This window comes from Uloborus diversus, chromosome 1 (assembly GCF_026930045.1).
Source record: "Uloborus diversus isolate 005 chromosome 1, Udiv.v.3.1, whole genome shotgun sequence".
NCBI classification, from domain to species: Eukaryota; Metazoa; Arthropoda; class Arachnida; order Araneae; family Uloboridae; genus Uloborus; species Uloborus diversus.
In genome coordinates, this window is record NC_072731.1 from 230,166,964 (window position 1) to 230,184,076 (window position 17,113).

The 17,113-nt window shown below is 32.2% G+C and overlaps 1 protein-coding gene across 1 annotated transcript in view; it reads left to right on the forward strand.

The window, feature by feature from the left end:
• The window catches only part of LOC129225651 (kinesin heavy chain-like), an 80,024-nt gene that overhangs the window by 11,469 nt on the left and 51,442 nt on the right, over positions 1 to 17,113 (forward strand). Inside the window, exon 2 of the mRNA XM_054860125.1 lies at positions 2,878 to 2,965. Within this exon, the coding sequence (XP_054716100.1) occupies positions 2,878 to 2,965 (88 nt within the window). The remainder of the gene's footprint in view (positions 1 to 2,877; positions 2,966 to 17,113) is intronic.

A 17,113-nucleotide genomic window follows, 5' to 3' on the forward strand; every position in this document is an offset into this window, starting at 1 on the left:
AAAGTCATCGTATGCAAATAGAGTTTCATATTCAAACCAAAATAATTTCCACATGTGGTCCCACCCCCCTTCCCAGATCTTCTAAAGTTGTGCACTTTAAAGATAAACTTTCTCCCCCTAGTCACCACATACGGTTAAACCATCACCAGGGTAGATATGGTGGTAAGTAGTGGGGGTTTAAACAAATAAAAATAAACTTAAACTCTGTTACAATATTGATATAAGATGGCAAGATTTGTAAAAAGGGATTTGCGGACTTAAACTTGTTTATAATACCATATTTCTGTAACCCATAATAACAATGTATTTTCGTTTCAATTGACTGTGCATATAAAAATATCTGACCTTTAGCATTACATGGAACAGATAAACTATCGTTGTTGGCATGGTAACTGTGTTAACAATCTTGTAATACAACAAGCATATTTTATACCCGTCGTAGTTGGTGTAAAATCAGCATGAGAGATGCAAAATTTCTACAACTGTTAAAAAAGCAATGTGAATTGATCTTTACTATTTATTAAAATTAATTACTGAATTTACAATATTAAGACTTTATTAACCTTATGAATCATAGGAATGGTATTTTCTTTCGAAATATTCATATAATGGGATCGTTTTCGAAATTTTAAAAGTATTTTTTTCTGAAAAAGCATGCTTAAAAAACATAGGATCTGACCATTTTTTAAATAATTTATTTAAGCTTAATATTTTTAAAAAAATTACTTAAATCGGCGCGCTTTCAATGTTTATGCTTCTGTCCGATGACATCACAAATGATAAAATGCCATTCTGTGCCGAAATATTTAATTCGTATCTTTACTCACATGTATTGGCAACGATAGGGTTGATAGCAAGCGTAGAGCGCAATTTTAACTCGCTTCTTGATTATCATTACGTGGAATCGCGGTAGAAAGATGCAGCAAAGTGCATCATTTGTGACGTATCAAGACCACGCCGTGTTTCAAAAATCGGACATTTTAAACAATTAATAAAAAAATAACTGTCGGGAAAACGAAAGTAATTTTCTGGGTTCATGTTATGTTTTTTTTTTTTTTTTTTTTTTGCTTATTCTATCAATTTCAGTGACAAAAAGTACTACTTTTGACTGAAGGAAACAACCCCATTGTGCAACTTATATCCTACTTTGTTTGTATTTATTGAACGTTTCATATAGGCATTTACATTTTCATTTTAAAGATCTCTGTCATTTAAAAGACGCCAAAACTAACGCCAACTAAAAAGTTATAATCCTCTTACTCCAATAAATGACGGTAACGTAACCATAGATACAAATTGCGATTTTTCTGTCTGAATGACGCCAATTGTCTCCAATCGCAGGAGCCGTAATAAAATGAAAGTTGCTTTCCGTTTCCGGTCAACAACTCTGCTGGCAATCGGGTTTCTCCGCAAGAACACTATGCTTGCTGAGAAAACGAATGCATGCAGAAAGTGGGAAAATTCGAGTGTATAGTAGACGACCGTTATAACGCACACCTTGTGACCAGAGGTTTTGTGTTGTATAGGTTTTAGCGTTATATAGATCATTTTACAAATTTAGAAAACAGTATTTAGAATATATCAATATATTTGCGCATTAGAATCAGTCTTTAGTAGAATGCATATTAAAGCTCAAACTATGCAAATTAATATGTGAGTTGTAATTCACAAATGAGTATGTTTCATGATTCAAATAAAGTGCATAATTGTACACTTTTGCTTGATTTGTGATTAAACAACAGCTGCTGCATTTTTACGAACAATCTGGTACTTTTTTATGTAAATACTAATTATCATTTAAAATCTTTGAATGAAGATTGAATGGTGAGAAATTGTTCCAAACTTTAATTTGACAAAGAATTCTTATGTTTGAAGGCAAAATAAAGTACTATTTTGAACCGAAAAACTTACTTCTGAAAAGTTATGCGTTTCATAAGTCGGCGCTATAAAGGTATTCTAATTCTACTGTATTACTCGCAGGTACAATGCTTTATGTCTACTATGGTCAAACGGAATAAATTAAAATATTTTCATGAAAAATATTTCTATTTTCACACGTAATAATTTTTTATACCTCATTATTTTATTTTAAATACTAGCAGTACCCGCACGGCGATGCCCGTGCTAAGAATTTAACAGAAATTCGTTTAATAAAAAATCCACGCCCTCCCCCCGTTTTTGTGCCGAATTCGCCATTTCGCAACGGTATTAATTAATTTATATCTATCTTTTTCGTATTTTCCATACCTATTTCCAGTTGCGTTTTGTGTCATTCACCTTTTTACGCCGAAATTGCCGCCGTCGGCGGCTATCTACCTATACAATCTATCTCTAATTGTTTTTATCCGTCTCTATTCATTTTAACCTCTGGATGGGAGCTCCCTACAGTCCCGATCTGGCGCCCTGCGACCACATGTTCGGCAAACTCAAAGAACATTTGGGTGGAAGAGAATTTACCAGCGGTCACTAGGTCCAGACAGCTGTTCTAAGCTGGCTCAAGGACCAGGGAGCGGATTTCTATCGTCAGGGAATCGAACGATTAGTGCTACGGTCCGACGAATGTCTGCAGCGACTGGAAGATTTTGTAGTAAAATAGTGATGTATCTGTGTCATATTGTGTTGTAGCACACTTCTCTATAAAGTGTTTTTTGACCTAAATTGTTCGAGTGTAACTTATTTTTTGAACTCCCCTAGTATATATATGGACAGCCCTTTATGGTCCCGATGAAGTTCGTGAAAAATATATGATACGATATAAATGTAGTAAAATAGCACGAAGTTAAAATAAATGCTAAAAAATTCCTGATCTCAATATAGTTTGAATGTTTCAGATTTTTATTTTTCAACTCATTAACAACTATTTTTAAACATTTTCAGGGAAAAGTGTACATATATGACAAAGTATTTAAACCTAACGCCACACAAGAGAAAGTTTATAACGAAGCTGCTCAAGCTATAGTAAAAGGTAAGTTTGTTTTCTGTACCATTACCGTTATATTACAACACTTAAAATAGATTGCTTTATTTTTGACATTGCCACATAACTCATTATTAGGCATCACATTTTAAGTTTCACTGATGCATTAAACATTGTACGGTTCATATGAAATCTAGTATGTGAGTAAGGTCATCATACCTCTAGAAATGAAATCTAGTGAGTAAGGCGAAAGTCTATACATCTATAACTGTTCAAGGAAGTAAAATTGCAACATATGTTTAAAATATGAGTACGATGAAAAGAGGGAAACATACAATATGTTTAAAAATCAAAGGTTTAAATCAGCCATTTTTAAATAATGAAGAAATTGAGTAACTAATGAAGAAATTGAGTAATTATTAAAACTTTTCTGCGTAGATTTAAATAATGATGCGATAAAATAAGTTAAACTACTGTTTTTTCATACAATTTCAATCACTTAATTTTGTTACTTGGTGAAATATTTAGGCGTACGCTGCAAAAATAATCGAAAATATAATAAATAAAGACCTTAATCGGGTTGTCAAATGGCTGGATGCCGTATTAGAAGTATTCTCTTCAAACCCCAAAATGGTTTTAAAAACGGTTCATAAAGAACCCAAATTGGGAGAAATTTTAATCCTTTTGGAATATACAGTGCTGGCCAAATTATTAGACTAAGACTGTTTTAAAAGCGAATTCTATTGATTACATAACTATAGACACATTAACGAACTTAAATAATTATCTAATATTTAGTATGAATTCCATAGTTCTTGATGAGCGTTTTAAGTCTTTTTGGCATACTTTTCACAAGGTTTACACCATTTCTTAACTTTTTAAAAAAGGAGGTAAAAAATTGTTTATACTCACTATTATATATGCTCACATACACATACTCACTAATTACCTAAAACTAACTTTAAATATAACAGAACACACTAATAAAAAGAACTAGTGAAATGTTTAAGCTGATTGAGGTTATGTTCCTGGTAGGTAGATAAGCAAAGAACGTAAACAAAACAGACAGTGCTGCCACCTGCAAACATCAAATTATGCTAAAATAACAAAATAATTAGTGTACAGTATGTACTGTACTTTAACAGTAAACTAAATAGTATTTTAGTACAAGTAGTGCACAAAAAACCAAAAAAATAAAAAAAACCTTAATCTAATAATTTGGCCAGCACTCTACACAGAAAACCAATAACTGTTCGTTGCGCAACCTAAATCGGGTTTTTTATAGCCTTTGGATCTTTACAAGAGTACGCCTAATATTTCAAACCGAAAATATTTAACGATTGAAATATAGTAAGTAAAATTATGCGAGTATAGAAATTATACAAAAATTTTTGAAGACATTTTTTTCTGAAACAGTACCCAGAGATGTAAACTGACTTTCGAATCTTTTTTCAAGTGTGTCTGTAGATACCTCCTTTTTTTAACAAGATTTTACTTTTCATAGAGCAAGTTTTTGGTGAGAAGAATATAAAAGAGGGTTCATTTCCCGTTATCTTGTTTTTAGCAAGATCTATTGAAGCGTGTCGTAATTGTTTCCGATAACCAGTTTGGGGAATTTCTTCAAATTTAAATCATTGGTTTATGCATTCAAAAAACTCATTTAAACTTTCTTTTCCACTACATTTGTTCAAAACATTTTACTTTCTTTTGAAATTCGTGGTAAGTTGTTATGACTCTGTAAATATTTAACTTTATTTATGTAACGAATTTCTGAATTAAAATTCATTAGAATTTTGTTTATCCGAAACTTTTTAACCGGTTCTGACCCCTTGAGTTTAATTTTTTTGGAAAGTATAAACAATATCACTTTGAGGTAAGTGGAGAAAGACATTCTTACTGCAGGCACCAAATGATCCGTGCATTTCAGTCACGTTTTTTCAAGACTGCCAGCAGTAGCGTACCTGTGGGGCCTGGCGCCCCTGGCGAACTTCAGAAATTGCGCCCCTCCCCCCTTCCCCTTAATGGGAAATCACCGGAGGTCACTGTGACCTCCTAATTTTTTTTCCTTGGGGGGGGGGGACATTTGACTAATTAATTTGACAAACTAGGAGACAGTACTGCAACTTCAATATTCTTATTTTCTTTTCTTGAAATTATTTTCAATGATGCCCAATCTTCCTTCGCAGTATATGTTATGCATGTATGCATGTGTGTGCATGCTCGTAATTTATCATTTGGTACAATTGGGATTTCACTCGGCAAATTGAGAATTTTCCCCTTCACAAAAGTTTTAGTTCCTAAAATCATCCCAAAAGTTTTCGTCACCTTTAGATGAAAAAGCGCGTTTGGGAGCCATTCTGTTTTTATCAACGTTCAGATGTAAAATGAAAAGCAAACGTTAAGAATTGGAGCGTTTGTACAAACTAAAGCAAAGCGTTGTTTAGACTAATACAGTGTGTGAATTTCCGCTTTCAGTAATGCTAAAGGGATGAAGGTCCATTCACAAAACTAATATTTGGTGTCAACGAAGCCCATTCTAACGCTCCCGCCGCTCCTTTCCAAAAAATTTCATGTTGCAAACGAGCAATTTGTGTCCGCAATAAAAAAATCCATTACTCATGAAAAACTCGCGTTATAGCCATTTCGCGTAAGTCGGATCACGTTGTAGCGGGATCCGACTGTATATCAATGTCATCCAATGCTTTTTCTGGTGTATTAAGAGTAAAGTACGAACCGCAAGCTAAATTTACTAAATCAGTGGAATGATTTTCTGACATCGTCAAATGAGAATTCAGGCACATTTAAAAACTGTCCTGAGTTTATGAAAACAATCTTTTATCGATAAAAAGTTCCAATTTTGTTTTAAAAACAGAATAAATAGCCAAAACATTAACTTTTTGTCAATACAATCAGGGTTCGCCGATATATATCAGTCGATATATATCATGATATATATCATGATTCATATCTGATATTTATTTTGAAAATATCATGATATTTTGATATTTTCTATATTTATGTTTTCAACTATGTTATTTTCAATATAAAAAGTATATTAATCATAGTAATATTGTTCATTTATTATTAAAAATAACCAAAAATTTATGTACTAAATTTTTATGATGTATAATACATCATTAACATAAGAAAGTAATATAATATTCCATTTTTACTTGTATTTTATATTCATAAAATTATTAGTTATGTAGCAATTTTAATTCACGTTAAAAGTCCCTTATTAAATATTAAACATTGCTTAAAAAAAAGAAAAGAAAAGAAAATGTCTTATGACTGTGCATCGAGTAATGCATATTGTTTATTTCTGAATCATATAAATGTAAAAGTAGCGAACAGAAGAAAAATGAGTAAAACAGCTAATGCTTAATTAACTCCATTAAAACTGATAGAAATGTAAAATGAAATATTATATGTAAATTATGAAAGAAACTTTAATTTTAAATCTACATATTGTACTTATAATATAACAAAATAAAGAGTGATTTGAGGATGCATTAACAATTTTAAAGACTTTAGTTTGTGCTAATTGAAAATATTGGATATATATCAAAATATCGGATATTTTCGATAATTTCGAAAATATCATGATATTTTTGAATCCTGAATACAATAGAATGCAAACAAGACCTTTTTTACGATAGGATGGAATAAAACGAGCAATACTCAGTAAAGTCATAAGAACAGAAAAAAATCCAGATACCACACTAAGCCGACACATAATGAAATGAATTTACTTCAGTACGAAGTTTCACGTCAAAATTAAGTTTTCTTCTCTACAAAGATAGATAAATGTAACGCCATATGTATTTTATATGCACGACAATATCTTCCATTGAAGTAATGATTTTCTGTTAAGAAGAGTGCCCGAAGAAATGAGACAGTAAATTGTTCGATTCAATCATTGTTACTTCTCTTCTGAAACAACAATTGGGTTAAGTGATTCGAAGATCATCAGTACCTTGATTGCTTCAGAAATAAAAAGGCTCATTTAGACGAAGGAAAAAAGAGAAAAACAGCGAGGAAGGGTCACTAAGAGAAGCCAAAACAATTTTGAAATTCAAAACTATTTTTTATTCTCTTGCATTTTGTGAGTAAAAGGAGGCTGAAAATTGTGAATTATGTTTAGAGAACATTTATCAATCACAATTTTATCATTAAATATTGCAATGTTGCTAATATCTGCCAAGAAAGTATAATTAATAGTAGAAATTAGACGGATTTCTCTCAAGTACGGTTGATTTTACTGCCATTTGACTTATCTGATTAAAAAAAATCTATTATGATATAAGTCAAATGGTCCGAAGCACCATCATGCGTAAAATTTGCTATTGCAAGAATATGTTTAGTAAACGTACTGAGACATCAAATGTTTTTTTTTTTTCTTTTGAAATTTCCCTTTTGTACTTAACTATCACCAATATGATGTCGCAAGACATTAAATAACGTGCAAATTGACACAGAGAAACTAAATTAAAAAATGACGATTAAAAACCATCTAGGAATCGCCACTCGGTCGCCACCTTAAAAAAACAAATTAATTACTTTAAAGTGTAAAAAATGCGTAAAGTTGGTTGTTGAAAACACTTCCATGGAAAACGAGATTATAATTTAATTTTTGAAAAAGATATGTTAATTTAATAATGAGTAAGATGTAAAGGGAGAGGGGAGGGATTAAGGTGAAGTGTGACATCATATATATATATATATATATATATATATATATATATATATATATATATATATATATATATATATATATATATATATATATATATATATATATATATATATATATATATATATATATATATATATATATATATATATATATATATATATATATATATATATATATATATATATATATATATATATTTATTTATTTATTTATTTATATGGAAAGTCCCTTACATTAATTAATGTATTCGGAATTATTAACTGCAATATTTTTGTGAAGCAATATCATTTAGCTAATTAAGTAAATAAAAAAGAGCCCACTTTTGCAAAGAAAAAAGAAAAAAAAATAGTGGCTACAAATAAAACTGTTATTACCTACCACTGACAAATAAAGATTTTCCCCAGTTTTGTCTTTTAACATTAAAATCAGCCAACATTGAAATAAAACTGGTTTCTGAAATACAACTTCTAAAATTCAATTTGAAGTAAATGATTAAGTTTATGATGCCGGTAAATAAAAGTGGGATGCTTTAAAAATGTCTTTGAGTAACTGAAGAACCAAAATGAAATTGTGAAGAAGATTAAAATTTCGAATGATGAGCAAAAGTTTTTTTTTTTTTTTTTAATGCATAAAAACAGTAAAAAGCAATGAAAAATTTCATCCAATCACTAAATAGAAAGCCTTAAATAGCATGCAAAAATTTAGTCACAAAATGCTGTAAAATTCGCATAATTTACGATCCTGCCGTCTAATTATTATCTCTCTCTCTCTCTTTTCATTGTTTTAGTTTATAATACTTTTATTGCTTTTTTATCCGCTGGTGTCAAATATCCATGCGCGTACATCTCGAGTAGTTAAATTTCTTCGTATTCTATTTATAATCTTTTTACGATGAAGAAGTCGAAAACAGTAAAGTTGACTGTGAACTTTGCCCTTAAAGTATAGTAGAGGATCTTCATGGGGACACATCAAATAATATTGGATAGAATTTCATCTATATTAAAGTTTCAGAATTTATCCGCTCATTTACGTATTTATTTATTTATTTATTATTTCATTTATGTATTTACTTTATTTCCTTTTATTTTTATGAACTTATTTTATTTTTGTTGTGCATTTATTTATTTATTTATTAAAAATCAGAACTGTGTTTAATATTAACTACATAAATTTCTTTCATTTAAGTTTTTGCAAATATAACAGAACTAATGGGATTTGTGCTTAACGCAACTGAAAAAATCTTATCATTTACTAAAATTGTAAGAACAACGCCAATAGGCGCAAATAAAAAGATTGAAGTTGTCAGATCGGTTTTAAAGACAATCACCCTCTTCGTCAGTACCTAATGAAGAATAGAAAGAATGCTGAGACGTGTGAAAATTATTAGGAAATGGCTCCAAAACCAATACAAAAGTCACCTCTTTTTAATCTTGTCACTGTTGAACGATCTTGACTACTGGTGAGACGATTTTTTTTTTTTTCTGAAGGGTGAAGCTTGTATATACTTATGATATGCCTCCAAAACCAATCACGCTTCAGTGTTGGCTGAACCAACTTGCAACTAAGCATGATTCTGTTGCTCTCAAAATCTCCTTTTTAATCTTTTTTCTGTTGAATGACCTTGACTGTTAGGGATTTAATCAAATTGCAATTGTGAGAAATAATGCTTTGTTGGGTATTCCCCCCGCCCCCAAATCGTCCCTCAACCCTTTCCTGAAGCTGTTCGTTCTCCAAGTCCAGTTTCCAGTTATCATAAAGAGTTTTCACAACCCTATGTATCCATTTCACCAATTACACCTCAAGTACCGAGCTAGCTCAAGCTAAGTAATCCTTCAGGTCTTTAACACAAGCAGTAAAATGTGTATTTGTGATGTAATTTGCAGTTTAGTAGTTCAGTTGGGCTTTTTGAGGAATCACATTACTTATTGTTCTCATTTGACAGTTTTGAATTCCTATGATTTTATCCCCCCCCCCGCCTCCCTCTGCAGCACCATCACCACTGGCCCCTCCCGATGCTGCTCCTCCAGAGAAAACAGTCTCCAGGTTGCGTCCATATCCAACATGCACAATTACACACCCACACAGGCACCTACACAACTACATACACCCACACAGACACCTACACAACTACACACACCCTTACAGACACCTACACAACTACACACATCCACACAGACACCTGCACAACTACACACACCCACACAGACACCTACACAACTACACACACCCACACAGACACCTACACAACTACACACACCCACACAGACACCTACACATTTACACACACCCACACAGACACCTACACAACTACACACATCCACACAGACACCTACACAACTACACACACCCACACAGATACCTACACAACTACAAACACCCACACAGACACCTACACAACTACACACACACACATACACACACACCTACACACACATACACACACACCTACACACATACACACACATATACAGACATACACACACATACACACACACTCATGCCTGCACACAAACACAAACACACAAGCCTACATACTCATGATTGCGAAAAACATAATTTGAATTCCAGATGTCAAAATTCAAATTATTATTATTATTTTCTTTTTTTTTTTTCATTTTTGTGACTGGTTACACAATTTATGTCATGTACTATTTTAATCGACACTCAGAAGATTCGGTAAACATAATCTACTAGCTAACCCATGCGAAGCACTCGCTCTCAAGCCCTGCTGTGCAAATACCATGTAAAAACACTATAACATATTCGCCACGCGGAAAATCACTGGAGTCAACAACTTACCAACTATTTGAGATTATAACTTTAAAATTCATACTTTAATAGCTATATCATGATAAATGTATAACGTTTACTGCTCATCTGTTATGCACAAAATGCTTGGTTTAAAAACGCGGAGTGCATTCTCATTGCATGTATTAATTTTAATGCCTTAAGTGCTGCACTGAAAATGCTTGCTTTACACTCTAAAAACAACAATTTCAAAAATGGCGAAAAAGTACTCAAATTTGAACACATCGCAGAGTCAAAATGGCTCCGACTATGTGGTACTCCAATTTGTAACATTCAAGTACTCATCAAATACTGAAATCGACATATGCTCATTTTTGAGGTACTTGTGCTCACTTTTAAATATATAATAATTTCAAAATTGAGTATTAACCGAGTTATGTACTCATTTTTAAATATGAAATAATTCAGCATATTATTTGAGAACATGGGTACTTATATTTAAAACAAAAGTTTTCAAGAAAATTTGAAAGCATGAATGTAGTTATTTTTGAACACATTTTTCTCAGTGTGTAAGTGCTATTAACCAAACCACCGACCAGTGAGTGACCCTGAAGTGTATTTTTAAAGGAAACAGTCAAAATGGGAAATCATTTTTTTTTTCCGAAAGTGGGGAGGTAAATCTTCAAAATGATATAACGAACTCGTAAAGTTTGATGACGTGTTAAAGAAGTTATGGCGTTCGCACGGGAAAGCACCTTTGAAAAATAATTAGCCATCTTTCGTCCCCGTGGCCAATTTGGTCACCCTAGGTTTTCTCTGGTTTGATACTAGATGTCGCTGATATTTTTTCTGGTTGCGGTCAACAACACTATTTATTTCTGGAAGTTTCATGAGTCTAGTCCGCTGCATTGCCATTTGAGAGCACTCATTCTGATTTTTTCCAACTCTGAAAAAAATACACAGTACACAAAGAACGTACATATACGTGGCTTGATGGTTGTTTGTCAGGTATACATTGAGAAAAAAGAATTTATATCAACAAAATTAACTATAACTCCGAAAATAATTTGAATTTCCGTTAATTCTCTTAGAGGCTTATTCTTAAAGGTCTAAACTTTAAAAATATGAAAAGAAAAAAAAAAGCTTTTTTTTTAATTTCTAGACTAGAATACGCTTTTAAAAAATCCATCTTACATTTTTTAGCTAAGTATTTTGTATAAAGATGCACAATTTGTGTTGTTTTTCTTTAATACAACTTATAATTCCTTAGTTCTTATTATTACCTGGTTTTTCACCCATTATTACCTCTATTAGAAGGTGTATGGGAAGGGGACGAAAATAGGATAACAATTTTCAATTCTGGTATAAAAGTGCATTTTTTTTAAAACTTTTTTTAAAAACAAATTTTGTTTCATATGTTTAAGTTTAAATACTATGTGTAGGCTTAGTAAGAGGTGTTATATAATTTTCTTTGGATTAATTGATCGTAACATATGCTACTCAGAGGCCAAAAAGCTTAGGAGGGGACGAAATATCGCGACTTTACCCTACGTATGATATTCTAATCTGAACCCGAGAAGAACACGTAAGGCACATAAGTGTAGAACGAAAGCGCTAAAGGAAGATGTTCTTCTGAGCATTGGGCTCTTTGAACTTCGTAGCCGTATTTAGCCACCGCCCCGATCGATGCCAGGGAGTCACGTGACACTGGAGGCCTAAACAATCGTTTAGACTACTGGACGCCGGTCCTCTCCTTAAAGTGCGAAAATCTCCAATATCGGAAAATACGATCATTACACCGGGATCAGACTTTTCCGTAGCAAGAGCAAGGAATAAAAAAACTAGTATTAATATTTATTTGACCTTTAGCCACCTTTTAGCGAGCTTTTAACATTTGTATAATTTTACATAAACCAACGAATTGAAATTGTCTGATTTCTGAATGATTATCAGGTCCACATCTTCCCAGTTGTTTCATCTTTTCATGCAAGGTAATTGATCTAGGGATATCCCGATGGGAGGTCACAGTGACCTCTCAAAAGTTACCTTATTCGGCAAAACTTGTCAGAGACAATACTGCAATTTTAACACGATTTTATTAGCTTCACTTGTGTGTTTGTAACTCTCCTTTGGAATAAGAGCTGGTGGCTTATTACTATTAGTACATTTCACCAGTTTGTGAGCGTTCGTGGCCGAGCGGTCTAAGGCGCGGGTCTCCGCTGACGTCCACCTCCGGGAATCATTGGGCGTGCGTTCTAATCCCGTCTTCACCGAAAAATTTATAATCTTGCAACTCAAATTTCGCCTACTTCTTGTGATCGGATTCTTTTAAAATTTGGAATGCAACCTCAGACCCGATGACAATGCAATATTCTGTAATCAAATTAATTTATTAACGATAAGTTATTAGTTTATTCTAATTAACACGCTTATATTAGCTTAACTTGTATGTTTGTGGGTCCAACTTTCCTTTGGACAAATAGCCAGTGGCTTATTAGAATTACTTACAACGTACAAATCAGAGCTGCGGAGTGTAAAAATGATTGCTCATGAATTTACCAGAAAGCATTCAAAATGTCTGATGCAAATAAAATAATAGTTTAAAAAAAAAAACACACACATTGGTAGCAAAATGAACTAAAAAGTAAAAAATAAAATAATAGTTTAAAAAACTAAAAAAACACGCTTTAGTAGCAAAATGAACTAAAAAGTTAAAAATAATCTTTGGATGACAAGTATATAAAGTAACTGTAATCAAACACTTAATTTTACTGTAATAGAAAAAAAGCGTGGGGGGCTTCTTATCAGTTGTCTTAAATTTCTTCCACTTGTTATCCATGCAAAAATGTAAATAGACAGCTCCCCACTCTTTTTGTTTTTTATTATTACAGCAAAATTAAGTGTATGGTCAATTACTTTATATACTTGTCATTCAAAGTTTTTTTTTTTAACTTTTTAGTTCATTTTGCTACTAAAGCGTGTTTTTTAGTTTTTTAAACGATTATTTTATTTTCAAATGATTCCTAATACTCTTTTCATTAGATGTAGTTGTGCGCACATTCGTATTTTATCATTCGCTAAAATTTGGAATTTCGTTCAATAAATTGAAACTCCCCACACCCTTCCAGAAATGTCAGTGTATTGGAAATGTGAAAAATCAAATCGAATTTGATCTTGGTAGAATCAATATTTCACGATCGTGGATTTCCATCTGGAAGAGTAACTACACAGTTAAAACGGTTTTGTAATTGTAAAATTGAAACTTGCCAAAAAAATTACTTAACTCTACATCAATAGCTTTAACTCATTCAAAACACTCCTTTCTCAGTAGACGAGAAATTCTGTTACTGTTTTCGTTTGTAGATCTAGATGAGATTTATCAATATGATTTTAACAGTAATGAATGCGATTAGCATTGCGAAATCACAAATGGGCATAGGGAACCATAGCCAGGTGGAAACATTGAATAAATAAATAAATAAATAAAAACAGAAAGAAAAAATACAGAAGGGGAAAAAATGCAAAAGGAAGTTACAACAAATATTCCTTTCAGTGTGAAAATTAAAAAAATAAAAAGAGAGAGAACTTTTGAGTACACTGCTTTACTTTAGAACTCGGGAAAACACCAAAATATATTCAGACTTAAAATGTAGTCCTAATTTTAAATTTTCTGAGTTTTTATGCAAAAGTAATTTCTGTAGCTTTACTGGGTTTTAGATAAAACGATTTGAATTACTTGTCAAGGCGATGATGTTAATTTTTTTTCAATTCTACTAAAATTTTCCCAAAAATAAAAAAATCGAAACGATTTTCTTTGTTTGTTAAAATGCTTTCAATCTTATAGTTTTCCTTATTTTATGTAAAGTACTGAAAAAAACATAAACTTTCCCTTACATAAACCACAATCAACTGAAAACAATAAGTTGTGCTCGATTGCGCAAAAAACGGGTAATTGTTGCCATTTTTTATCAGGATATATTATTGATTTGTTACGACGGAAGCTTACAAGTTTTCGCCAACGCGCTGCTTCTACTTTTCCAAATTCACAGCGTCACTTTAGCAACCACAAAATAACTTACTAGTTAAATTTTTGGTGCGTGCGTAATGGATACAGGGTCAATTACTCATCTAGTTGGGTTTTTACTGAAACATAAATTAGAACGGTGGTTAAGAAAATTTAATCAAAATAATAAATCGTGTGAAAATACGTTTTCTATCGTTTCTTCTTTATTTACAAAAAATGAAGTATTGTATTCGCGAAAAAATTTTTACTCAAAAATCGACCTTAATTTCCATTTTGCTCAACCCCGAATGAATGTTGAGGTTTTTTTTTTCGACTTGACCACACGTGGATAAGTGCCTAAGAACGTATAGACACGCGAAATGTCCATTTTGACGATTCCCGAGTTAGTTACGACGAGTTTTCTCGTGACGTCTGTATGTACGTATGTATGTATGTATGTGCGGATGTGCGTATGTGCGTATGTATGTCGCATAACTCAAGTACGGTATGTCCTAGAAAGTTGAAATTTGGTACGTAGACTCCTAGTGGGGACTAGTTGTGCACCTCCCCTTTTGATTGCATTCGGGTGTTTTTAAGGGGGTCTTTTGCTCCTTTTGGGGGGGGGGGGATCATTGTTAATTTCGATGTAAACTCAAGAGGTGTTACAATTTGGCGGACACTTGGTGATGTATCGCCATTCTTTTGGTCGCCAAGTTTTGTCGGAAACTTAGCGACAAATTTGACGATTTTTTTATTTTTAAATCTGGTTTCAATTCGGCCACTGTTGGTGATATTTAGAGAGTAAACTATTGAATCACATTGAAATTACCAATAATGGGAAAATAACAAATTGAAGTAAAAGGAAGTCATGTGGTGCCCACACCAGCTCATTGTGAATGCTCTGTTGTTAAACATTGTTGGAAAATATTATTTCGGTTAGAAACTTTTCTTCCAGAAAATGTGCAATGGACTCGCAACTAGAGAGCGGTGGCTTTGATGCCTAACGGTAGAAGGTCCTTCACGTATGCTAATTGTGATTGGTGCATGTTATATCTATCATGATGACAAAGTCCTCCAAGACGTCACTCCATATTTCAGTAAATTTTAACCAAGCAAACTTTTTTGTGGGAATGCTTTAATTTCAAACAGGGGCTTTTATATTTTTTTTCCTAATTTTTTAGAGCAAAAGCGTAGAAGAAACAATTTCTGGAACTGAATAACAAAATCAATTCTCCTATATTAAATTTCAAAGCTGAATACGTAAAAATAAGAAGGTAAATAAGCAGAGGAAGCAAATTGATTTTTATTAAATCAACAACGACAGTGAACTTTGTAGCTTCAGAGAAAATATCTTTAAGCTTTGCTGAAAAATAAATGAATAAATTTGAAAAAAAAAAAGAACAAAAAATGAAAGAAAACACATGAACTTAAATTAATTATATCAACAAATATGAAAAAATTGCTTGCGTCTCTTTCTTTCAAATAATATATTGAAGATTTTAAAAGCTTTTGGTGCTCTAAAATGGTGGGGGGGGGGGAGAGAAAGTCTGATGTCAAACATAAAACAATAATACGATTTAAATGTAATTTTAAAATAAGATTTAAATGTATCATATAAAGATTTTTTTGAGGGGGATGCAAAAGTTCCTACGGTTTCAGGGTCCTGTAGTGGGCTTGATTTAAAGAACCTTTGCACTTGAGCAATGATCGGATAAAGAGTGCTGATTAATAATATTCAAGTCCTACCGAGATTCAAACACAAACGCGAAAGACTTATGCTCTACTTTTTTTACAGCGAAAAAGACATTTCACATTTCCTTTTCTTAGTCTGTTTTTTTTTTTTTTTTTTTTAAATCCTGAATACTATCAAAGTAAAACCGTTATTGCTAATAACAAGCCATTTACTATAGTTACTTCTCAAGTTTCTGAATATATGAACTGTTGAGATCTATTTTTCTGCAATGAATCCGTAAAACCAGTTTTCCGATTTCATTGGGGAAAAATATTAATCATGCAGCAACTGTCTTAGCCCCAGTTAAATAAGTTTATCATTTTGACCTTGGACGGAAACTAATCATCAAACTCCAGACTGCATTACTAGTCCTGGCATCTCAAGAAAAAGAAAAGTTGGAACTTAAAGAGAATATTTGGAGTTGATCACGCAAACTAATTGGTACTTTGGGGAAAACTGTAATTTATTATCGCTTTATAAGAAATTGCAAAATTGACCTAGAAAACGAATAATAAATGAAATGCAAGTTTTAAACTTTAAAACATTCTCCTGTTTACACCATAAATCATCGCTTTGTGTTAAAGCGTACATTTGATAAAATGAATTCACGTAAAAGAAGAAAAAGAAATTATGTGTGATTGCTCGAAATTGGGTTACCAAGTTTAGATTTTTATCGTTCATCAACATTTTCTTTCAAAAAAAAGAAAGAATTAAAGGTAAAACAGTTTTTAAAAAATAATTCTAACTGTAAAACACAAGAAAACAAAATAGAAAGCCTTACAAAAAGCGAAGTACTTTAAATCATTTAGGGAATTTATTTTAGGTGATAAAAAAAAATTGTCGAATGATTTTCTTATAACTTTTGGAATTATAATTAGTGTTATATAGGGGTCCGAAATCGATGTCGATGTTTTTGGAACATCGATGCCTTCGGGTAAGAGTTTCGAACATCGATGTTTTTCCTAGGTATGGGTAAAGTTGTTCTTTTTAATGATCCGTTCATCAAAGGATTGCTAT